Below are 25,777 nucleotides of genomic sequence, written 5' to 3' on the forward strand. Positions count from 1 at the left end.
CAATGCATGTCACGTGTCATCGGGATTCGGGAAATGACCGTTTCTCAGGATATTCGGTGTGTTTCTCAGGATATTCGGTGTTCTATCTGGGGTTTATATCGAATGACTATTTAAATTTAACTAACAACTGGTCAGTAAAACAATCAAATGTGTAATCCAATTATTATTTTCCGGATTATCAAAACTACCGTTAAATGTGCTAATGACCCAGATTCTGACTAAGGTATGGTGACTATCATCGTATCGTATTCGTAGCCACAAGTTATAATAATTAACCTGTTCTACGATTCATTGTTTTATAAGTAGGATTTTTTCAAACATGGACCGACTGAAGCCGGCAATAATGAGCCGATTAAGATCGAATGATTGAAATACAATGCACTGTTGTCAATGACTTTCGGTGTTTAACACGAATCAAATTCTAGTTCACAAGGGGAGGTAATTAAAATCACGTGATACAAAAATGGAGGTTCTTTCGATATCAATAAAAAAGACCCGTAAATGAGCGTTTACATCTGAATCAGTTTAATACATTTGAATGGATATTCACGTATGGGGCATGTAGATACATGCGGCATATTCTTTTTATGACTTGCTTATCGATGTTCGGGCGGGCGTTACATATTTTTTATTTTTCATCAAGACTAATAAATAGGCCGCACGCGCAACCAATTTTGCGTGCGGGCGGTGCCCGAGAAACAACTTATTTTATTTGTGTTGCCTTAGTATTGGAGTCCTTGGCTGATATGATCAATAACGCTGCACAGTTAAGTAATGAAATAGTCAGTAGTGGATTCCTGTCGATCTCAAACGATTTCGCATAGGATTCACGTGAATTACAGTAGTAGGAAAGTTGTTTATTTCAGTGACATGGGTTATACAAAGAAGACATGTGAAAATCAATATAAAAATACTAACACCCGGTCCAGTGGTCCTTTATGTCACTATTTAACATACACAAATTAAAGTCTAATAAAAGAATTTTTACGAAATGGATCATAAGTTGAGTATTTACAATAATTACAATGTCTATTCAAGCTTTAGGCATTCCTTCCCATATCAGTTGCAAAATTTGTCTCTGCGCCTCAGGTATGCGTGAGTCAGAAATTTAGCGCATCGACACCGCAGATTGTGGATTTGTTATTATCTTGCATTTGTGAGAATTTTAAATCTGATATCGCTTCTTTAAACCGGTACTGTCGCAGATCGCTGTATAAGGAACAGTGGACAGTTCTGTGCACACATTTTGACAGATTCGATCTTCGAACTTTTCACCTATAAGTCTGAACACGAAGGGGTAAAACATCGCATCTAATTTGCGCCACTATTGACCGTTCATTTCTGGACAAATTAATGACTAGGTAATTCTCGGGTTTAAACTCATTTTTAAAGGCGGCATAGTTTCTGAGTCTGGGTGCGTTGTTTATTTTAACCTGCCATGACTCCATTACATTTGACAAAATCCTTGATTTTATTACATAGATATTATTATTTATCGCCTATTTAATGGTATAGTATTCAGAAAGATTTAGTTTCTCAAATTTGACTTTCATATCAGCACACCAGTTTTTATTTTATTTTTGTCAGTCTATCGTCGTCTAAACATAAAAGTCTATCTCAGAATTGAAACATTTTGATTCATCTTCTTTATGTGCAAGGCATCTACCCAATGTCGCCACTCATTCCTAGCAAAGGTTTGAATCGGTGTATTCCTAGTAGAAATCGCACAGCCCTGTTTTGTATCATTTCAAGTGAGTTGTAGGATTTATATTGCAGCTCCATAGTCGACAATAGGTATACAGGCCTCAAACTTAGAGTGTTCTTGAAAAACAGCACACAAATATTTTAACTTTCAACAGTATCGATTTCTTCCAGACCAAGTTTACATTTAAAGTCACTTCTTGTTTGTCTTGACGGCCTGAAGTGAATGCATTTGGATTTTGATGTGTCGATAAGGACTTTCCATCTCATGCACCATTCGTTAATCTTGTCAAGAAATAGCTGTAGGTTCTTATCGTTATCTGAGAGTAGCACTATGTCATCTGCGTAGAATAATATTGCTAGCTTATAATAGGATACTCTAATGACAATATTACACGAGCTGATTTGCTTTACTAAGTCGTTGATGTAATAGAGAATAAAGTTGGCGAGAGATTATCGACCTGACGAAGTCCTGATTTGCAATTAAATCACTCAGATAAGTTATTGTTAATTTGAATACATGCCAATGTATTCAAATATATGCATTTGCTTGAGTTATACAGTAATACCATTACCATTTTGAAGAAGAGGGTTGTGTAATAATATATCATTATAATACATGCCAATGTATTCAAATACATGCGTTTGCTTGAGTTATACAATAATACCATTAACATTTTGAAGAAGAGGGTTGTGTAATAATATATAATTATAATACCGTCCCCATTTTAATGTAACATGCAACAAACTGCACCTTTTAGTCGACTCTGCTTTGAGTGTTTTCATAAGAAAACATTTATTGATTTAATAAATCATCAAATCAATTTACAACAGTACATGCGTAGACATATGTAGTACAATAGAAACAATTGACAGGCTTAAATAATATAGTATACACTGTACCGGGGTTGATCAAGGAATCAGAGTTACTATACATCATATTGCCATTTTGGAATAAAATTAGGATTTGCAGATAGTTCAAGTTCAATCTTGTTTCTTATGTAAGCTATATAATGTTCGTTGGACGGTGTTTTACCTATACAACTTAATTTGAAGATGAAATATTTTGTTAGATGAATTATACAATAAATGAATTCTAATTGGGATTTGTTTTCAAATTTGCTAATATCATCATGTAAATTGTAATATCTAAAATTATGACAGAAGGTGATAGATTACTGTATATTTAATTAAGATGTCATTAAGGGTATTGAGAATACGAGCATTGAATAAATAGGTGCTTTTCAGTTTCTGGCGTGCTGTGGCAGAAATCACATAGACCCGAAGCCACTTTTGCAAATTTCAATAATCGATTATTTGTGTATATTATTTTGTGTGTATATTTAAACTGGAAATTTCGGACTTTTGTATGGGTACAATTTTATTATGACTTAAATCCTGATTTTATAGTTTTTTCATCTATTTATCTACCTAAATATTCTTCCCATTTTAATATAGCTGTTGGTTTAATAAACTTCACATTAATTCTTTTAAAATCAATATCCTTTGACTTTAAAATGTCTGAAAGAACATCATAAAATAGATTCAAATTATTTATTATATCAGTATATATTCTTAATTTATAATCATCTTTACTCGCACTCGAGATATGTATTATTTCGTTTTCAATATTTAAATTGTGATCTTTGCACAATTTACTTATTGCAAGTTTCAAACCCCCGAAAAGCAATATTTAGCTGGACTTAAGTGCCTTGGCTGGATATTAAATTTCTACTCAAGAATTATAAAGTGTTACTGGTTGTTTTGTTTTTCAAATACTTTTATTAGACCCCTTGTCTCTTGCAAAAATCCTATATCCGTCCATGCTATTGTTACGCTGATAGAGTACAATACACTGTGCACTTACCAGCTCTCGATCGATATAATTGATCAAAGTTTTAGTAGTTCTTGAGTCTCTTGTGTCTGACTAACATAATTAGTATTCATATTTACCATGTCTCACTTTGTTATTAATGTACTTTATATAATTACTAGAAATAGTCTTACACAGCAGGTATTTCAATAATTAATTGGATCCTGTGATCATTATTTAGCCCCCGACACTTGTGCATGATCCAAAAGGTAAATCGTTAAAAAGTTTATTTCGCACCGACGATAAAGCTATGGTGGGCGCATTTTACCTTGTCTCCTACAGTGTAATTGGTGGTTATTTGGCTTCTCCATTTATTAATATGTACATCTCCTAACCATGTAAATTGGATTAATGATAAAAAAAAAGTATTCAAAGCGCGAGATGATGATAATTGAAACACAATGCGACCCTATTAATTCATAATGAAAATTGAATTCAAACGGGGTGTTGGGTTTCTCTCTTTAAAAAACTCAGTGTGTATTTATGCCTTCGTAATTTGGAGACGATGATGGTATCATGCATTGTCAACTGTCAAATTTCCTTAACAGGAACCTAGCAAACCCCCTCCTGCAAACATTTCTGAATCCGCCCCTGTTCCTATAAGTGCAAACATGTAAAATGTCGATTTATAGTATGAGTGATAAATGATAAACGATTTAAACATTGAATAAATAATTTAGTTTCCACAAATAAACGTGTTGTTATTCCAATAATTGTTCTTTTATCCCATGCTTGAGTAATATTGGCCCAATATTTCACAGAAATGGATCGATTTCAGAAAGTATGGGTTAATATTTGTTACTATTGGGTGATTAAGGGGGGTAACTAGAACATCGAGATATTGGCTATCACTTTTGCAATACATTTTTGCAAGCTTTCCACGAAATAATTCAATTGTTTTAGTGTAATGAAGTATTCTGTTAGTTTTTCACAATACTGAGGTAGTATTTGGCAGTATTTAGTTAGTATTTGGTGGTACTGGGTAGTATTGGGTAAATCGTCCCGCCCGAATAATCTTGGTTGATTCTAATAGATTTTTAGTTTGATATATCGATATTTCTGCGCCCATCCATAAATATTCCGAGACATACATGGTAGTTTTATCTAGGATAATTAGCACGTACTAATGGCTGAAAGGATGAGTTGTTTCCATAAAAATTAATAAACTAATTTCTCGGTTTTAACATGGCACGAGTTGAGAAACGTGATATGACAGGAGAAATTATCACCACTGATGAGTTTGAGTGACAGGAAGAAAATGTAACTAATTACATATGAGGTGATTAATTAACATGTATATAGAAGCCTGGTATAGATGATTGCCGTGTCGTAGTTTTGTGGAATCAAATAAACGTTTTATAGTGTATGTCACGCAATGATCTTCTGGTAATATAAGAGTCTTATAAACAACATCGATTTACCTATTCTACACATAATGGAATCGCCCTGATCTACAAAATCACATTGTCATACTGGTTAGTCTTGTAGATGTCATTTGACTGTTGGGTCGTTTAAGCCATTAAACAATATTGTAGAGAAACTATAACATCATGACTGTGGGAGAATTTACGCGTTTTGAACATTCGGTTGTTGGAATGCTGTATATGATATTTGGTGAGTACACGGCTTTATTAAACTGATCTTAAACCTAAAATGTTAAATTTATATTATCAAAAATAAATCTGAACAGGTCTTTTCTGAATTGAATGCTTAATAAATCTCAACTTCTAGCACTGATTGGAGGATAACTGTTTACTGTGGATATTACCGTCCCAGTCCGCTAATCAAAAATTTTAGCTCAGCATTATTAGAGTTTAAAGATTTTTTGAAAAAGTTATCTTAAATGAGGCATGAGCTAAATCGCTATTCTTTGGCGCCTAAAATGGACACAAATGGGTCACAACGCTTATAATAGTGTAATATAAATGTATTTAAACTGATTTACATTCAATCGTTTCTGTTTTTACTGTAATTTCTAATTAGTTATGTTCTGCGAAATACGCGAAGCGTCTGAATTGAATGACAGTCTTTGGCGTTTGGTTATTCCAGTCTACACCAGTAGTATTCTTCTACATAGGATATCTTTAGCCTCGTTCATCAAGTCGCTTCATACAATTGGCACTCGAAATCATTCTGGCACGCGATTCGTGTGCCGATTTTAAAATTTTCATTTTTGTCTTAAATATTGGATATCAGAAGCCCAACTTTTCACAGTAAGCAAGCTGATTAAAATACAGATCTATATTTCGTTTCGTTTTTTATACTTTCGATGGCCTACACTGCATGAAAATCTGACCAGTTGTATTGGGGGATCGCGTCAGGGGTCGTACGAGCAGCTTTGGCACTATGACATCAGGCATTGATTAATCAATCAGCGTTGACGTCTCTAGTGATTTAACCACAGTTCCGTGCATCGCACGCCAAGAAGTCGCCGTAATAGATGGGTTTCATTGGCTAATCCCTCACGCTATCCAGAACGCAGGTTATATAACAACTCTTCCAGTTCCTAGTGTAGTACAGACAAATAGAACGAAATTTTGAACTATAAAAAAACGAAACGAAATATGATCTGTGTTTAAATCAGATTGCACGGTAAGATAACAACATCAATGTTGATTTCTTGATTTAAATCATGTTTGCAATGTCAAAGATTGTGGAAGATAATGAGTTAGAGACTTGGCTCCTTTAAATGGTTGAAGAAACCTCCAGAAATTAATTGGTCTAGTAAAAAGAAACCTTATGAAAACGGTCGTCAACTTGGTGGATTTCAAATATTGTAGATATGTTAAGATTGGTACAAAACTCCAGTCTTAATTATCACCTTTGGGCAGGGACTTCAATAATTATATTCTTTTCGTAAAAGTCAACCCATTCTACACCAAGGTTTCCTTATACCAGGATGCACTTAAGACTTAATTGCAATTTTTATGCGCCCACATTTTCATGTGGACGTATTATGCCGTCGCCCCTGTCCATCCGTCCGTCCACTATTTGTTTGTGGATTATCTACAGGTCACAATTTTTATTCGATTTTGACGAAACTTGAAATATATGTCTACCTTCAAAAGATCTCCATTCCTTTCGATACTGGCATGTATCGGACCATAACTTCATGGAATATGGCCGCTGATTGTTCGAAAAATTCTCGTTTTTAGCGTGTGGACACTCTACAGGTCACAATTTTCATCTGATTTTGATGAAATTTGAAAAGCATGTTTATAACCCAAAGATCTTAGTTCCTTTCGGATCGTAACTTCCTGAATTATGGACCCTGATTGTACAAAAAATCGCATTTATAGCTTGTGGTCCCTCTAGAGGTCACAATTATTATCCGATTTAAAAAAAAAACTCTTCGAATATATTACCGTTACACCCTAATGAAGCTTGAGTTCGAATTTCGTGAAAATCGGACTGAAACTGCCTGACAAAATGGCCGCTCCTTGTACACAAATAGTGTAAAAGCATGTAATACCAAAGTTGTGAACCCTCTAGAAGTCACAGTTTTTATCCGATTTTGACGAAACTTAAAAGTATATTTTTATATCCCAAATATTTCAGTCCATTTCGATATTCGTGCATTTAGACCATAACATCCTGGATTATGATCCCTGATTGTACGAAAAATCGCTTCTTTTTTTTTAGCTTGTTCTTTATCCATCTCTTGAAAAATGTGGGCGTATCCTGCCTGGCAAACGCTGGTAAATAGTTAAAATGCATAATACATTTTTTGATATTTGTGATTTATATGTTAACATTTATATTTATATCTGTAGCCGGTTGTACGTGACAAGGAGTAGTAGGGTCGCTTGTCCAGCCTCGTGGGTTTTCTCCGGGTCTTCCGGTTTCCTTCCACTGCTAAAGACCACTACGCCCAAGCGAATTATTGAAATAAAATTGAACCATGTGTTAGTCCCGAAATGACCTAGTTTGTGTCGTGTGGACGTTAAACCACATTTCTCTCTCTATTTATATCTGTAGAACATTCCCAGAGAAAAGTTATATGTTATTTAAATTATTTATAGCCTACGTTTTGAAATGGAATGTCTTAAAAGAGCTAACCCTCTTTGATTAAGGAAATGAAATGAAATGGGGTTTAATGGACTAATGAAGACAGACTTACGCCATACAGCGTGCTATGAGGGTAATTTTGGCCGGAAAGCGTCGCTATATCCTACTCTTATTTCGAATTCCAACTATCAATGGATCTTTTACATGCACGCCAATGTGTACACGGGACCCAGGTCTCTGATTAAGGTAAGCTCTGTACGATTTCGAAAAGAATAAGCAGAAGTCGAATTTAAGTCTCAGTTTTTGGCTTACTGTATCCACAGTGGAGAATAGGAATCAATCTGAACAGGTAGTTTTTATAAATATCCTATGTTTAATATGGACGACGTCATCATTATGTCGTTACGTTTGTCCGTCCAGCATTTTTGTGTGAATACTTTACATCCGACACGCAGTCTGATTGTTTCGGGTCGAATTTTGCATTTGTTGACATTGTCGTTGTTTTATTTCTATACAATGTATTATTTAAAATTATTCATTTTATATTTGTTTTAGGTATATTTGGTAGTTTATTAAGCTTTTTTAGTGTGATGACATTTATTAGAGAGAAGGCCTTATTTAAATCAGGGCGGGCGTGGCTGCATATTAGTTTGGCTCTAGCTAATCTTGGTGTTGTAGGAGCTTTCCCATTTTCTGGTTCTTCTAGTTTCAGTGGCAGGTCAGTTGAATACAAATTTAAATATTATGGCGTGTCAATTGTTTCTTACAGTTTTAACTAACATGGGTACAAAGAGATCTTTTATCCATATTCGTCGGCAATTATTTTTTTTTTTTTCGAAATTCTGCCAATTTGGGAATATTGCCAATGTTCTTAAATACTATTACCTCGATGAAACAGATCTGCCAAAGTCAGCGTTTGGTAAATTGCATGTTGGTTTGAACACAGATATCTGGCAATATTATCAGCTTAAAACAAACATTGACGGGCTTGTATGTAGGGACACAAAAGCTAAATTGGAGCGCCAATCTAAAACAAATCGCTCCATAATTATTATTTTTTCAAATTTTAAATTATGTGAATGGAATCTGTTGAAATTCAGAATCAGTGGCTCACTAACTTCTATCTATATTTTATAAGGCTTCTGGGTACCCTTTGCAATGTTTTAAACGTTGTTGCATTATTCTCTGAGAAGAACTTTCTCAAATTCAGATAAGTACGGCCGGAAATAACAGAGTTAATTTTTGTTTGCACTTCGACTTTCAAATCTTGCGAAAGAAATACAAGAATATGGCAACACCAGAATATTCTTCATCACCTTCGTGGATGCGCGTCATGTCGATGTTTATACAAAACTAAACAACTTGCGTTATACCAGCCTGTATTTTCGGGGCCATAATGCTAGGTTCCCACTGTCGTGCGATGCGTTACGATAGAATCGTCCCTATTGAGTCCACGATCAACACGATTTCTACGATCACTACAATTACTCTACGATTAAAACCACGATTTCAATCGTAGCGCGAATCGTGATTGTGGGAACCTGGCACAAAGTAGGGATCGCGAAACGATACGTATCAGCATACATGTCGAGATATGATTCGATAAGGAAACCTGTATAGATACTAAAACAGTGCAATGTGAATCGCGCTGAACTAGAAATGTATAGAATAATTCATAATAAAATTGCGATTCGCAACTTGCAATTCAGTAAAGTGTACCGTGAAAAGGGTAAATTGCGATACTTGGATTAAAGTATATATCGAGCTATATATTACATATTATGGTTATATGGTAAAAATGTACACGTATATTATATATTATAGATGGTTATATGGTAGTAATATGTGTCAATTCTATGGATTTGTTGGCATGTTTTCTGGTATAGCTGCTATAGGTAATATATTTGCTCTGTGTATAGAGAGATATATGGTTTGTAGACAGAAAGAAGAAGGTAAATATAGCAATACATCAATTACATAGACAAACATTTAGAAAAATGTGGTTAACTATGTGATAGTGCCAAGGTAGTACTATAATCCGGTGGCGCAAGGGGGGTTTCAAGTTTTTCTAAAGCAGTTTTTTTTTTGGGTGGGGTGGGGTGGGTGTTTTATTTTGTAGATTTCGATCCTTTCACCGACTTACAGTGCTAGAAATTCTTTAAGCTGATCATCATCTTTGGTTTTGTCCATATTCTACGCCCCCCCCCCCTCCCTCAATGAAATATCTCACCAATTTTAGGCATTATATCAACATTTTACCATTTCCAACCAATTTATTTTATGCATTGCCCCCCCCCCCCTACACATATATCCCTTAAAAGCCCCCTCAAACACCCGATCACCACCCAGTATCGAAATCTATGCAAATCATTGCTCGTGTTCCAAACTCAATGCGCCTACCAAACCAGAATAATTTACACCCTACAGTGCATATATCTAAATGGGGTGGGGATGTATTTCAGAAGCCATAAAATAATAAAATAACCATAATTATTTGAAATTTCACCACCATTCCAATATAAATCGATGTATCTTTAATTCACAATTCCTACCAGTACAAATTGTGTGTAGCTTCTTACATTTTTTTAAGTACATCTGACATATACATTTACCGTAGAAGATGGATGTCTTTAAGCCCATGTTAACAATTTTAAGATCACCGTGAATTAATATATATAATATTTCAAATTACTAGTGGCATATCAATAAACTAATAATATATATATATTACAAAAACTAAACCGCAGATTATAAAAAATATTCATACATGTCAATGGTAATTATAATGAGAATTTCATTATCCCTAGGGTAAATGTTTTGTATTTCTTATAAATAAGATAAAGAAACATTTACATTAAATCAAGAAATGCATGCTGTTCATATTATATAGACCGACATGTATGGCAAAAGATTAGTCACAAAATAATCTCAATCTGATTAAAATACAGATCTATTTTTCGTTTCGTTTTATTTATATACTTTGATGACCTCTCTACATGAAGATCTGACCAGTTGTAGTGAAAGGTTGTGTCAGGGGTTATGCAAGCGGCTTTTGACCCTATGACGTCAGACATTGATTAATCAACCGGCGTTGACCTTTCTAGTGGTTTACCTACAGTTCTGTGCATCGCAAGCCAAGAACTCGCCGTAACAGACCGTTTCATTGGCTAATTCCTCACATCAACCAAATCCAGATCCTAGTGTAGTAAAGACAAGTAAAACGAAATTTTGAACTATAAAAAACGAAAGGAAATGGGATCTGTGTTTTAATCAGATTGAAAATACCCTGTGTTGTAAATGCACGCTAAATGATGACGGGTTTTAATATGCTTCAAATATTTTGGTCATTGTATATTTCAGTTGATAAAGCATCAAATTCTTTCTACTGGATGGCTACCGGATTAGTGTGGGTTAACGCATTTTTTTGGGCGATTATGCCAGTTTTAGGTTGGGGCAGGTTCGTCATATTATCTTCTCTTCTTATATTATAAACAACGCTTAAGCTGTTCATTCTTTCATTAAAATTAATGTTTTTATTTTATGAAAAACACTACGACGATGCGCTTTTGAGGTTAAGTGCTTTTGGTAATCAAAATTGTTATTGAAAACATGTTTTGTTTATATTTTAGTTATGACATCGAACCATCTGGCACATCGTGTACTATTAAATGGCAGAACTATGATGGTAGTTACCCGTCATATATCTTCATGTTGACTTTTGTTTGCTTCATTTTACCATTACCGATAGCTCTCATCAGTTTACTTATGTCACCAACCACTGACACTGAGAGGGGCGAAGTGCCAAAACCGCAGACTTTCTTCACACAGAACGAACTAAGAATGGTAAGTTTGTACAGAAACACAAACAATGCTCATTACGAGATAAAGCAGCAAATGCCCCTGCTTTGCTTGTATCAGTTCTTCAAAGACATGCTTTCGTATTGGTGATATTATTAGATGTGGAATTGTAAAGGGTAGCCCATGATATTATGATTGTATTTAACAGCAGACATAATTTCAATCAATATTTATTTATTTAGGCTCTCAGCTGTCGCGGAAATATCTTTAAAAATGAATGGTATTTACTTTCTTTAACTAATGTTGCGGTCCATGTCGGATGTAAACATTTCGAAATACCGTAGCTTCTTTTGATTATCAGTTTATTGTCAACTACAATAGTACCAGACCAGTGAATAATCTCAAGTTAGCAATATTATCCTAATAAATAATATCAAGTAAAATTTATAGATACGACCATGTTTCGGAAACAAATTGTTGTACCTGTATTTCCTGCGATTTAACGTCTTACTGTTCTATGCCAACCGGACTAATGAAGACGGGTATGTGCTATGTAGGGCCTGTCCAGAGTGGAATTCTGTCTGGAGAACGGCGTTTCCGCCTATATTCTTCATCGAATTCCAAAAGTTAGTAGTTGTTTTACGTGCATGCCAACGTGTAAACGAGGGTACGTCGGTTTTTTAACCCACCGAACAACAGGTGTCCTCCGTCCTGCATCACTGAGAAGGAGCAGTCAAACCGGAAAATCCCATGAAACTTTCTTGGCCAACACCGGGATCGAACCCACTGAGCAACTGTGGATTCCTATTTCGAACAAATATAAAATATTGAATACATGTTTAAATGTGTATTTTCATAAACTTGTTATTATTTTTTGCTTATTGAATTAATACTCTATATATAGATTTTAATCCCATTAACTCGTCTGAGTTGGAAATCTCAAGAGTATTGCCGTCCTTATTTAAATCTTGCTTTCTCAAAAATTGACAAACAATTAATATTTTGCTTTTTTTGCCGTATTATTTCGCCACCCTTTCCGTCGGTTCGTCGGTCCACCAACAATTGGCTTGTGAACGCCACAGAGACTACAGTTTTTGACGAATTCGTTTCACTTGGTGTGAAGCGTCGTCGACATGGTTGTTTCCATTGAGGTCATGAGAGGACGAACCCTATCGATTGTCAGTTTTCCACGACTTCCCGTTCCAGAGTTATCCCCCCTTTGCCGGAAACCCTGTGGACGCGTTGTAAGCTTTTTTTCTTTTTTTTTTTCAAATTTGGTGTGAGGCATCGTGGTCATGAAAGGACAAACCCGATCGATATTCAACGTCCTACAACCTTTCGAACCTGTAGTTTTCAACGGATGTTTTTTTCAAATTTGGTGGGAAACGTTGGGGTCATGAGTGGATTAACCCTTTTGATTTTTGTAATATTTGGTGGGAAGCATTTGGGGTTATATCGATACTCAACTTTCTGGAACTTATCGTTCCGGAGTTCCTCCCCGCCTTTGCCAAAAACCATTGTAAATGCACTAGAGGCTATATTTCAAATTTGGTGGGAAGTATTGGGACCATGACAGAATCAACCCTATCGATATTCAACGTTCTGCGACTTTCCCTTTTTGGAGTTATCCTCCCTTTGCCAAAACCCTTGTGAATGTGATAGAGGCTATAATTTTTACCGGATTTCTTTCAAATTTGGTGGGAAGCATTGAGTATTAACCCTATCGATAAAAACATTTATGCAACTTTCCGTTCCGGATTCATCAAATTAGCTCAACATCCAAGTTTTCGTTTCGGATAAGCTGCAATTGGGACAAAGCTGCTGTATGGGTGTATTCATATTTGAGAAAAAATATCAATTGGAAAAAGGTTAATTCACGGGTATTATAGGCATATTCTTTGACGCCCAAAAATCTTGTGACAGGCCAGCAGAATTATTTATTGAATTCCTTAAATTCAGAACTGGCGAAATGTGGGGGGGGGGGGAGGTCCATGTACATTATAACTTTTATACTGTATGAATGTTATAATGTTATCACGGACAGAGTTCTGCTCTCATTCAGATGCAACACTGGATTCACAATGGGACGGTTTAAAATATTGCTATTAAAATTCGGTATTTTGGGGGTCTCAAATTATAGTCGCGAATGACGGAGTCTTTATCCTCATTACCCCCTCTATATTTGAAGCCTTTAAGCAATTGACGCAATGGAGGATGGAAATTTTAGTCAAACCCACCCGATTATTTAGAGCTAAATCACACAGTTGTCTGTCCGTTTTACACGTTGTTGCTAGTTGACGAGCGCCCCATCTTATATTTGACAGTTCTTGTTACATTATTTTCAGATTTGTTGTTATTTCCTGGGATTGACAGCCGTTGGATGGGGATCTTATTGTTTTATATGTATGTGGGCATTGTTTGCTGATACGGAGAACGTTTCCATGCTGGCATCTGTTATACCACCACTATCTGCTAAATCAATGGTTCTATTGTATCCACTCGGCTACTGTATGGCTAACAATCGCTTTAAAGAAGCTTTTTTATCCGTGTTATCCTTTACTGACAAGCCAAAGACAACTTAAATATTTTTTCATTGTAAGTAGCTGAAAATGTCCTTACACGGAACAAGGTTATTTGGTGCTATTAGATCGGAATTATCGTATTGGTCGAAAAGCTACGCCTTATATGTTTACAATATTGAGTTAATTGAGAAATGCATTTAATCATTTGTCGCTTTTATGTGTGCATGTTTATATAGTAACATACGACCTTCTTGTCGCATCTAGTGAAAAGATTGTTTTGATAAAGAAAATGGTAACAGATAATTTCATCTTCTAACCTTTTGACAGAACCCAGTGAGGGATATATAATATTGTATATCAGATATATTGTCTTTTGTTTTGTAATTCCCACATTGTCTAGATAAGTGTATTTTTTCAATAGACGGACGTTGGTGGTATTATTGCTACACATTTTATAAATAGCTTCTAAGTTGAGTTTGGAGCCGAGGCAGTAGAACAAGGAAAGTGCTGTCTAGTCAACCAGAGCTCGATATGAAATTCTGTGTATGTCATTCTAAATTATATTTTTGGTTCGCCATATTTGTAGTGCACGTAAAAGAACCCTTGACGGTTGGAATTCGAAATAGGGGTGGACCTTAGCACCTCTGTACGGGCAAAGTGTAAATCTGTCAGAAAAGTAAACGGTAAACCCCCATTTTATTTCAGTTCTGTCAGATCTTCGTATTTAAAAAAGCAATGAAATTGAGATGGTCGGCATTACTGGGGTCATCTTCTTGTCAGTATACCCACAAAATCAACGAGCGACATTTTTTCTTCAACCTTTTTTTGTTGTTCAAGGTGGTTGATCAATGTTTATAATTGTATGGTTTGTTTTATGAAATAAAAGTATAACCAGTTTCTTTCTTGTATTAATACATTATTACTGAACAGTGGAATAGCTAAGCTAGTGCAAGGGAGAACAATTTGCATGACTGTCGACAATTTGTAACCTGGAAAATTGAACGGAAGGTCGTAGAACGCTAATTTTCGATAATATAGGATCCACACTCTCAAGGCCCGAATGCTTCACGCCAAACTAACAGAACACAATTTGTATGTTAAATAGTCACTGATTAAATTCTAAAAGCACGTTTCACAAGTATCCCCCTCATATCATTATCAAGCACATTGTGTTCTGTTAAAGTGTTTCTCAATCTCCAAATGCCACTTAAAGATTAAGCTTCACGCCAAATTTGAAACAGATCCGTTAAAAACTATAGATCTATCTCATTCATAAGGTTTTCGAATTAGGGGGTACAGCTCTGGAACGGATAGTCGCGGAACGGTGAAGATCGACAGGGCTCGTCCCCCCATGAGCACAGTGCTCACCAAATTTGAAATGAAATGAAATGAAATGGGGTTTAACGTCCTACTGTTCTGCTCCTATACTGGGCTAATGAAGACGGGCATACGTCATACAGTGTGCTATGAGGGAAATTTTGACCGGGCAGCGGCACTATCGCCTACTATTATATCGAATTCCAACTTCCAATTAGGGATCTTTTACGTGCATTCTAATGTATACGCGGGACCTCGGTTTTTCGTCTCATCCGAAAGGACTAGACAGCTGTCCTTGTCAGGCCCTGCACCATTGGCAAGGGGAAACCACGTCGGAAAATCCAGATGAACTTTCTCGGCCAATGCGGGGTCGAACACCCGACCTCCAGGCTAGCGAGCCAGCGTCTTAACCACCTAGGCGACCTTCGGATGTAGACTATGGTCGAGACTACAGTCTGAACCAGCACCCGAGCGCAAATGGCCCTAGCCATTGACTATTCAATATGGTGGCGAACATGTCAGTTGTTCCGCCTGCTATATTTTCTCCTATTTACTCATGTATTTTTAAAAACTGGTTAAATTTCCATACTGCGATGTGAAAGCAAGCTTAAAATAGGATACAAATAGGATTAGTCAATATCAGAATATTTTTAATTGGATTAATGTCACCCAACCAACTAGATTATTTCACACGTACAGTTTTTTTTGTGGTGGGCCTATATATATATTCGAATAAGAAGATCCTAATCTTTCAAATTCATCATAAAAAGACGAAAAAAGAAATTCAAACTTAACATCTATACCCCAATGCTCATTCACTAACTTTCAGGTGTTAACATGGGCCCTATAATATCGACCAAGGTGTAAATAACAAAACGGGAATCGGCAATTTTATTATATTTTTCAGAAAATCTTCTCAAGTGTCAGTTTTGTCAGCCATCTTTGAACTATTCCGACCGTGCTTTATCGCATGGTACGGCTGGTCACTGGTTGAACTAAATGTCATTCGCATGCAGATAGTTCGACTATAGTACGGAATTCCGTGCAACCGAAGGTCGCCCTTAGATTTCACGCTCGCTCGATCAACACAAGAATGGGACATGACTCGTATTATATGTTGTAGGGATCAGACTACTGGTATTCTGATCATTATGTAATGGATAATGGCCGAAGACTGTCCATTATGTAAATAGAAAGAACAACTGAGGGGCGTTAGCCCCGAAGTTTTTCTTTGTATTTACATAATGGACAGTCTGAGGCTATTATCTAACTTAAACCAGAGCCACTCTTTGTCTAAAATAATAGACATCTTAAAACAATTTTGTCTTGTAACACCTCAGAAATAATGGACAGTTACTTAAACCAACACCGCAGTCATGTGACTGCCACTGGACAAATCGGGCCCGTTTGTCGCGACGCAGGAGCGGAATCACGTAGTGATCTCTAAAACTATTATGGCCACTTCCGCCTTCATTTCTATCGGGTTTGGAGCTCAAAGTATGGCAATAAACTCGCTCTAACTTGACTGAATGAAAAATCTAACATACCTTTCGACTTTGTGGAATAACAATCTATAATTCTACTGATCTTTTTTTTTGAAAATCTTATCGGATTCCTGAGAACAGATGTAGGCCTATTTTATTCATGATCACCATCAAAACATTGAAGAATCCATTATGTCGTAAATTTTATGTTAATTAGATTGCCATTACTTAGATTTTTCTTTTTCTCACTGTTTTATTGTCGATTTGGGATGATACGAATATTTAGTATATATTAAAGACGTCTCTATTCATTTGACCTCATTTGACGTTTAAACCTATATAATGTACATGAATTTTAGGTACTATTTTTTTTTGCGGATGAATACAGCTGTTCTGTAATGCTTAATATTAATCTGTAACATTAAGAGTTAAGTGGATTTATCTCCCTTTCATGATTAATAATAATGTTCTCATGAGCCGTTTTTTTTCGGCATGAAGCCTTAGTACATAAGGTACTTATATGTGTATCTCCCCTGTTGGGAGCTATGTATACTATTATATTTTCTTACTTGACTGTCATTTGGGTTTTCTCTCTTTGTTTGCTCTGTACCATGTCCCCTGTGGACCCTTGATTGGAAATAAAGCTATTATTATTATTATTTATTATTATTTTATTCTGTTGTAGACTGTGAAAATTTTGGATCCATGTGTCGACGCTTTAAATCACATGGATCCATTAAACCTTCTAACTGTTTAATTCCATTTTTTTCATTGAAGATTCTTATATTACAAATCTTTCCTTACACTAGAAACGTAATCACTGGGTGATTTGTTAAACGAAACAAGGATATCAATACAGTCATGTCTTCCAGTGGAGAGGATATATTTATTACCCAGTTCCTAGTTATGACAATGACAATGTATGGAGTGACATATTGGATATGGGGGAGAATGCAAATCCAAGGATTGACCATCCAAATTTTAATATAGGGTAAAATATTTATTCTGATATATCGGGTGTGGATACAAACCCTGACTCTAAAGTGGAATACAAAGCCCATAATAATCGCAGTAATTCCAGATTTCTGAACCGTTGCAACAATTGGAGCTACAAAAGTTAGTTAACGATGGATTATGTGCCCAAGCAGAAAAGAGTGGACAGGAGCACAGGAGCTTACGTACTGTTGGCCAATATTCTCAACTCTCAATTAACACTGAGAGTGAGGGGAGGAGAGAGAGAGAGAGAAATGGGGTTTAACGTCCACTCGACACAAACTAGGTCATTTCGGGACTAACATATGGTTTAATTTTATTTCAATAATTCGCTTGCGCGTAGGGGTCTTTAGCAGTGGGAGGAAACCGGAGGACCCGGAGAAAACCCACGAAGTTGGACAGGCGACCCTACTCCTTGCCACGTACAACCGGGGAATAGAAACCACGCCAGTCGACTCAATGACAGACTGTATGATATAGCGCGCGCACGCTAACCATTCAGCCATCCAACCCCCCGTGAGGGGAGGAAATACATACAATATTGTGAAGATGTGTCAAAAACCGATCGTGGTGGCTTGAACCACCGCAGAATACAACCTAAGGTCACTAGAGCGTATCAAAAATTGCAAAATCTACAATACGTCTTTATAAAAAAAAATACACGAGTTTAAGGTAGGCTACTACTATATGGTTGTTTATTTCGCTCTTTATTACCCAGTCTAGAATCATTTGATGAATATGTACACATTACAATTATTATAAATTCAGAAGCATTTTGATTGGCCTTTGATTAAATGGGTCGTAAAATCAACTTTTCGTAAAATAAATTGACCAGATTGTATGTTAATAATCCACAGAAACAAAACAACCATTCTTTCAATTAGACTGGTGATGATTTAGAAAATCATGTTAAAAACCAGATTATTTCTAGTTTTCACACCGACTGATGCTTTTTATCTGAGACCTAGGAAGCTATACCAGATTCTAATGTATGGTATGGTGACTCGCCTATGGGAATTCATTTATTACAGCAGACAATAAAACGCATCTGCCAGGTGGCTGGATTCAAAGGGAACTATACGAACCACTCATTGAGAGCTATCGCAGCTACACGTTTATTTGGTGCAGGAGTCGATGAACAGCTCATTGTGGAAAAAAATGGACATCGTTCAAATGCATATAAACGGACACGCGACAATCAACTATCGGACTTACGTAACATTTGTGTAGCTGAAAAATGTCCAAAATTGTGTCAACCGTCAAGTCCAAAACAAAATAATTCAAAACTGTCCAGTGATTCCAGGGAAATTAACATCTATTCTTCGGAAATTTCAATTTATTTAAAATTTTGTAAATGTTGAAAGGGAAATTAGTAATAAATGGACAGGTTGTTTTGATTTATTTTCAGTTGCTTAATATATAATGACTACACTTTATTATTAATGTATTTTTCACTAATAATGGACAATGTCTAAAAATAATGGACTATTTCCTTTAATAATGGATTGTTTTCATTAATAATGGACTGTTTGTTTAGACAACAATCCATTCCTCATTATAATGGATTAAAAGAACAAAGGATGACATCATAGCTGTGGTTTAAGTGGGCTTAAGTAGTGTCCCCGGTAAGATAATCTAATCAAAGCAGTGTATATTCCAGTGTCGAATACAAAATGCGGCTCGGTTTTCCTCTAAGAGTCGTTTTACGAGTCTTTGCAAATCTGCCAAGTTCAGCAGTTAACGTCCGATTTCGTCCCAAAATGAAATGAAATGAAATGGGGTTTAAAGTCCTATTCCTGTACTGGGCTAATGAAGACGGGCATATGCCATACAGTGCTATGAGGGAAATTTTGCCCGGGCAGCGGCACTATGGCCTACTCTTATATCTAATTCAAACTACCAAGGGATCTTTTACCTGCACGCCAATGTATACACGGGGCCTTGGTTTTTCGCCCCATCCGAACCACTAGACATCTGTCCTTGTCGGGCACTCCGTCCTGCACCACTGAAAAGGGGAAATCCCGATGAACTTTCTCGGCCAATGCAGGGGTCGAACACGCGACCTTCAGGCTAACGAGCCAGTGTCTTACCGTCCCAAAATGAACAGAAGTAATGACAATAGTCGGTTCCAGTAAATTCAGCCTGCACAGTTATTTCTAGAAACTGTAAAATCAAACGGTGTCTTCCTTACAGACCAACACAACCTATAAAATCAGATGGTTTCTTCCTTACAGTTGCCAGGAAATCCTATAAAATCAGGTTGGTGTCTTAGCTGTAACGCGTGCGGTGTAGTTCATAAGCTCTAACACTGATTCAAGTGAGGGTGGTTCCGTTCCTGTGCTTGATGTGACAACAAGGAGTAGAGTCGCCTGACTAACCTTGTGAGTTTCCCCACGCGCACAAACGAATGACTCAAATAATGACTGAAATAAAGACAAACATATAATGTGTACGTGGTCCTACTAATCACAGACAGAACAGACAAGAGCGGAATGTCAATACCACCCAAAGTATTGCAAAAAGTGACCGATAATAAAAGATATATAATGTTATAGATATGCATATTCTATACATATTCCAAATTTAAATGATTTCATAAACAAAATGACAAATTTGTGGATAATTGAAATGGTATCGTAACGAAATAACCTAGTTTGTGTTGAGTGGACTTTATACCCCATGTCTGTCTCTCTTCAACCAGGTATCTATAATTTTTTCTGACAATTCTACGCAGGCGTGGCTGAAAAGTTCAATCAAAGCCTTCAAAGGCACAGGCACTTTGATGGAATTAAAATAAAACTTCTTACTACTGCTTGACTATATATTATAGTATATAAAGGGTATTTCAGCCGCCATCTTTGTTTTCACGTATTCAAGACATTTCGTCTGCTTTCATCTCACAATACTCACTAGTTCTAACACTTCAAGTCGTTTTTATTGCCAACGAGACCATATTTGATCATTATTCAGCTTCCGATGTAATTAAATTGGTCATTTCACAGCGTTATTAATTACAAATCTAACTTGAAGCGCTATCACTTGGTGACAAGCAACTTCGAGAGACCGGAAATAACACGAAATGAGGTCAATGACGTCTCGTTGGGGAAGGCCTTATTTTTGATTGGTCAAGGCGTGTTACTAAAAATAAAATTGATTGTCAATTTGATTGGATGGTTACAGTGTATGATGCAATTAGTAAATTGCCAATCGCGTGTTAAACATGATATTCTGATTCGCACGGAACCAGCTATGTTTACCAAATTATAACTCTCTTTTGACACCCGTATAGATGGATATTTTATCAAATACAACATACAATCATAAATAGGGATTTTCAAGCTACAGCAAACTGTAACTTTCTTAATATTATGTAGATAAAGATTTTTTTTTATCATTTATCAGAGTGTGTTTAACTGAGGTATTTATATTTGTTGTATATTTGATCAATGGTAATCGGAAAAATTTGTGTTGTATTTGTATTTGGAAAGCTAATGAAATGTATTTGACCCAAACCCTGTCCCCTACACATACAATTGTTTCTGCATTTCTGGAGGATTGACGAAAAAACTGAGTTATTTTTACCGTTTTTAGGCTACTCCCGGCTAAATGTTAGAGTGTACGAAGCAAGGCCGCTGTTGAACAAGGTCCTGAACAAATGACATCTTTAAACTAAAGTGCAATAAACTAAACACAGATAATGTCTAATGACTAAAACAGACGGACGGGTCTTCTGTCTTAATAATATCAATACAAATATTTTTATTTCCCTGAGAATTTTTTTTTTTTTTTTGGGGGGGGGGGGGGGGCCCGAGCCCCATTGGGCACGACGCCACTGGTAGCGGATCTAGAAACTGGGAATAGGGGGTGGGTGGGCGGTTCCAAATCGAGGGCGTCAACCACAATCCCACCCCACAATGAATGTCAACAAAATACTGGTAGAACATAGATAGTATTGTATAATTATATAGTTGTTCGCCGATCGTTGTCTCGACGGAAAGCAGTTTTATTTATGTTGACATAAAGTTTATGTCATATATGATGATTGTGCTAATAACACTGAGCAACCTGAGAAAATTTTGAAAATTGAGTCAATATCCTGGCATTTGAGGTCATTGCTGGGAGAAATTCTTGTGGATGAGAGGATCAAAAATGTGAGTCGATGGGACAGAATCTCAAGATCTGCCCCTGTCAATTCCGCCTGTGTTGCAAGAATTGATGTAACATTTGTACAGTCTGACGCCCCACGACCCTCACACCAGTGGTACTACTAATATAACTGGGCAGTTCACTATAACCGTGAATATGATAGTGCTGAGACAGTATAAGACAACAGAGGAGTGGAAGAATGAAGTTATAATGGAATCGAGCGCCGCCGGCGCGAAAAAATTTCAGATATGTAACCGATCTATTAATTTTTTGGGACTGGGCCTGAAAATTTTAGTCAATGTCATGGCAAATGGAACCAAATTCTCGTTAACGAGAGGATAAGAAATGGGACAGAATCTTGAGGCATATATATATCTGTCAATTTCGCCTGTTTTTTTGAGAGTAGAAATAACAATTCTACAGTCTGTCGACCCACAAACCCACTCACTAGTGGTACTACTAATCTGCAGAATTCTGATGGTCAGAAAACACTAACAGCATTAGTAAAATACATTTCAATTTCTCCTGGGATTGAACATGCAACAAGTAAAAATTCCTAAGTGCAACAGATCGCCTTAAAATTTCATAATTTAAAGATTTTTTAGGTATTTCTGAAACAACCTATACTTCCGATAATAACTTATTACCAACTGTTCGACTAATATTATTCGTATGAAAATCAAGAATATATTTTGAAATATCAAAATCTTCGTATATACAAGCTCTCTCAATTTCTTAGACCAACATACCCATAACAGGGATTTTTTTCAAACATGACTGCAGGCTGACTAGGTTATCTTATACTATTCCGTTGCAATTTAGGTGCACGGATTCACACAAAATTATTCCCTTCTATTTTGGCATTGTTTGTTTACCTCATTAATGCATTTAGTCTGAGACCGACTGCGGTGAGCACTTTTTTGAGACCGACTATTTTTTTTACCATGGGAAAAATATTTCTTAGAACATACTCACAACAGAATAAAAGTGCAAAACATTTTTTTCAAACATGACAAACAGACATGGTTATTTTATACTATAATTTTGTGTGATGTATGCATAATTTTGAGACCGACTGCAGTGACTACACTTATTTTGAGACAGACTATTTTTCTCCCTGGGGGAAATTGTGTTCTTAGACCAACATACTCACAACAGAATAAGAGTGAAACACAACATTTTTTCAAACATGATAAGTTGCCAAGGTTATTTTATACTAAAGTTTTGCGTGAGTAGCGTGACGTATGCAGTGAGCACTTATTTTGATACCGACTGCTCTTATTTTGCGTTTGGAACCATTTTAGTCGATTTTAAGTTTTCAAAGAACAAGGCTATACGCTGTATCTGTATACATGTACACGTACTGTTGCGCAGAGAGGTGGTGTGAAAAGGGGAACGAGGTATTCAAATTGTAATACTCCTTTCGGGTGCCATTTGTATTGAAGCGACTCTTTGACCGGGGGTAAACATACCCCACAGAGAAATATTATCCGTGTAGACTGGAATAACCAGACGTCAAAGACTGCCATTTAATTCTGACTCTCCGCGTATTTCGCCGTGCATAACTGATTAGAAATTACAATAAAACAGAAACGATTGAATGTAAATCAGTTTATATACATTCAGAAAAGTTTATATAATAATTCGTCAGAATTTGTGTCATCAACTTTGCGGGCAACGAAATTTCTTTGAAATCAGTATTATAAATAGTGTCTAGCGCCACTCTAAAGAGTATAGGCAGTGCTCTCAGCGCAACATGCTTTTTGGGGCTCCATCATTCTGTGAATTATGCAGCCTGACTGCCTGATTGATTGCTTGGGTGATTGGAGTTCAAATTTTCTATAACGGGCTGAATAGAAAAATGCGTTTACGGCAGTTTTCGAACATTTCATTCCTGCCCCTCTCCCACAACTACCGTTCTCATTGGCCGGAATAGCAGGATAACGCGTAAAATTGCAGCCTTCTAATTTTCATAAATTTTCTATGTGAGACTTAGACGGCTCGGTTCGCGACTTCGGCGCTCGCTGCAGACCGGCTTCCGACCTGTCCCCTCTCACCCAAAATTTGGAATTCAGGTGGGCACAATGTGGGTTTGCGGTTCAAAAGCCACATTTCTACATATATAAAGACCCTAAGGCCAATTTATTGGTCTACTTATTTGTTTCTTTACTCGAACACCCAAAACTGTTTCTAAAACCTTCTTCACAAGGCTCATTGAGTCGGCTGCTGGGTTTCGAATCCCCGGTTGTACGTGACAAGGAATAGGGTCGCCTGTCCAACCTCGTGGGTTTTCTCCGGGTCCTCCGGTTTCCTGCCACTGCTAAAGGCCCCTACGCCCAAGCGAATTATTGAAATAAAATTAAACCATTATGTTAGTCCCGAAATGACCTAGTTTGTGTCGAGTGGACTCTCTCTCTCTCTCTCTCTCTCCGACAACGAGTCTGGATATCTCGGCTATAGAAACGGCCCATATGGATTTACGATTTATTGTGATAATTATGGGGGGTATTTAAAGTCGGCAATTTTTTAATTTTTGGGTTTTTTTTTGTGGCATCGTCTAAGGGGGGTAATTTAGTTGTCGTGGTCAATTATTTACTCTATTCAACTTAAAAGAGAGAGAGCGAGAGAGAGAGGGGGGGGGTAACGTCCACTGTCCACTCGACATAAACTGGGTCATTTCGGGACTGACACATGTTCTATTTTATTTCAATAATTAGACGTACTAGGGGTCTTAGCAGTGGGAGGAAACCGGAGGATCCGGAGAGAAACCCACGAGGTTGGACCTAGGCAACACTCCTTGTCACGTACAGCCGGGGAATCGAAACCACTGCAGTTGACTCAGCCCGCACTTGCTAACCATTCGGCCATCCAATCCCCATACGACTAAATAGCAAACACGTACCATAATATAATTAGGAGCTTTGAAATTATCTTTTTACTGGTGCTCCCTGAAAAAAAAATCAATTTAATAAATAATAGAATTAAAATGTGAAATTAGATCTATCTGATCAAAAAGCATTAATTTAATTAGGTCTATTTTTATTTAACAGTTTTTAATTTAATAAATAGGCCTATTATAGGCCTATAGCCTGGCCTAAGTAAAGCCCTACCTCAAACAGTTAATTCTGCTTCTCGTCCCTTGACTGTTTCTATTTTTGAAATGGCTTTACTAATAATAATTGCAGCTAATAATTTTTTGAATGGCTATATTAATAGTCTACAATAATTGTATGACATTGGATTTATATTGGGAGATACGAAATTAATGTAAACAAAACCCGACGTCATTGAAAACACCGGAAGTGACGATTGAGCATTTATATGCCCACAAAAACCCACACAGTGGATTGAATCACTGCTGAGGGCTATGATGATAATACCATAATAAAAAGGATGTCAAAATATTGTTTTATACGGAATAATGGCTAGTGAGGGGCCAAGAAGAAACGGGCCTATGAAAATACGTTTAACAGGTATGTTAATCGTTCTAGTTATGGGATATAAACCTAAGAAAAGTAGACTTTTTTATGAGTTGATTTGAGTTGAACAGCCCTAGTCCTCAGTACATAAAACATGGCTGCTCGTTAGACTGGAAGAGTAAAGTAGTGGACTGGCAGTGTCACACAAACGGGTCAGTGTTGAAGGAAATAAGACAAAGGCGGTATTCGATCATGTTTATTATGATAATGCTTGATTTTATTAGGACTTAATTCTTTATTTTTTTCATTTCGAGTCATGTAAAATCGAATGATAATGCCATAAATAGGCCTAGTGTGAATAAATATTGTTTCTTCTTGGCTGATTTAGCCTATTCAACATACTAACATAGACTATAGAGTACTCAGTAGGCCAAACAATTTCTTATTTTCTCTTCAATTACTTTTCCCATCTAACATAATAACAGTTCTCTCAAATACAACTCTGTTGCCAAAGAA

The 25,777-nt window shown here is 36.5% G+C and overlaps 2 protein-coding genes and 1 long non-coding RNA gene across 3 annotated transcripts in view; 2 read left to right on the forward strand and 1 right to left on the reverse strand.

The window, feature by feature from the left end:
* Positions 1-5,057: 5,057 nt before the first annotated feature.
* On the forward strand, positions 5,058-14,898 carry LOC126811237 (visual pigment-like receptor peropsin). Its single transcript, XM_050536814.2, has 6 exons — positions 5,058-5,188; positions 8,138-8,300; positions 9,407-9,534; positions 10,943-11,039; positions 11,212-11,425; positions 13,726-14,898. Exons 1-6 carry the CDS (start codon positions 5,125-5,127, stop codon positions 13,960-13,962), a joined length of 903 nt encoding a protein of 300 aa, XP_050392771.1. The 5' UTR covers positions 5,058-5,124; the 3' UTR covers positions 13,963-14,898.
* Positions 14,899-18,416: 3,518 nt separating this feature from the next.
* LOC126811327 (uncharacterized) lies at positions 18,417-25,194 on the reverse strand. The gene is made up of 3 exons (XR_007675568.2): positions 24,953-25,194; positions 24,745-24,790; positions 18,417-20,119 (listed from the first exon to the last, which is right to left on the reverse strand). It is a non-coding gene; the product is annotated as an uncharacterized LOC126811327 (long non-coding RNA).
* The window catches only part of LOC126811171 (E3 ubiquitin-protein ligase SMURF2), a 44,805-nt gene continuing 44,183 nt past the window's right edge, over positions 25,156-25,777 (forward strand). Inside the window, exon 1 of the mRNA XM_050536702.2 lies at positions 25,156-25,315. Within this exon, the coding sequence (XP_050392659.1) occupies positions 25,264-25,315 (52 nt within the window). The 5' untranslated portion in view covers positions 25,156-25,263. The remainder of the gene's footprint in view (positions 25,316-25,777) is intronic.

This window comes from Patella vulgata, chromosome 2 (genome assembly GCF_932274485.2).
Source record: "Patella vulgata chromosome 2, xgPatVulg1.2, whole genome shotgun sequence".
In the NCBI taxonomy this organism is placed as follows: Eukaryota; Metazoa; Mollusca; class Gastropoda; family Patellidae; genus Patella; species Patella vulgata.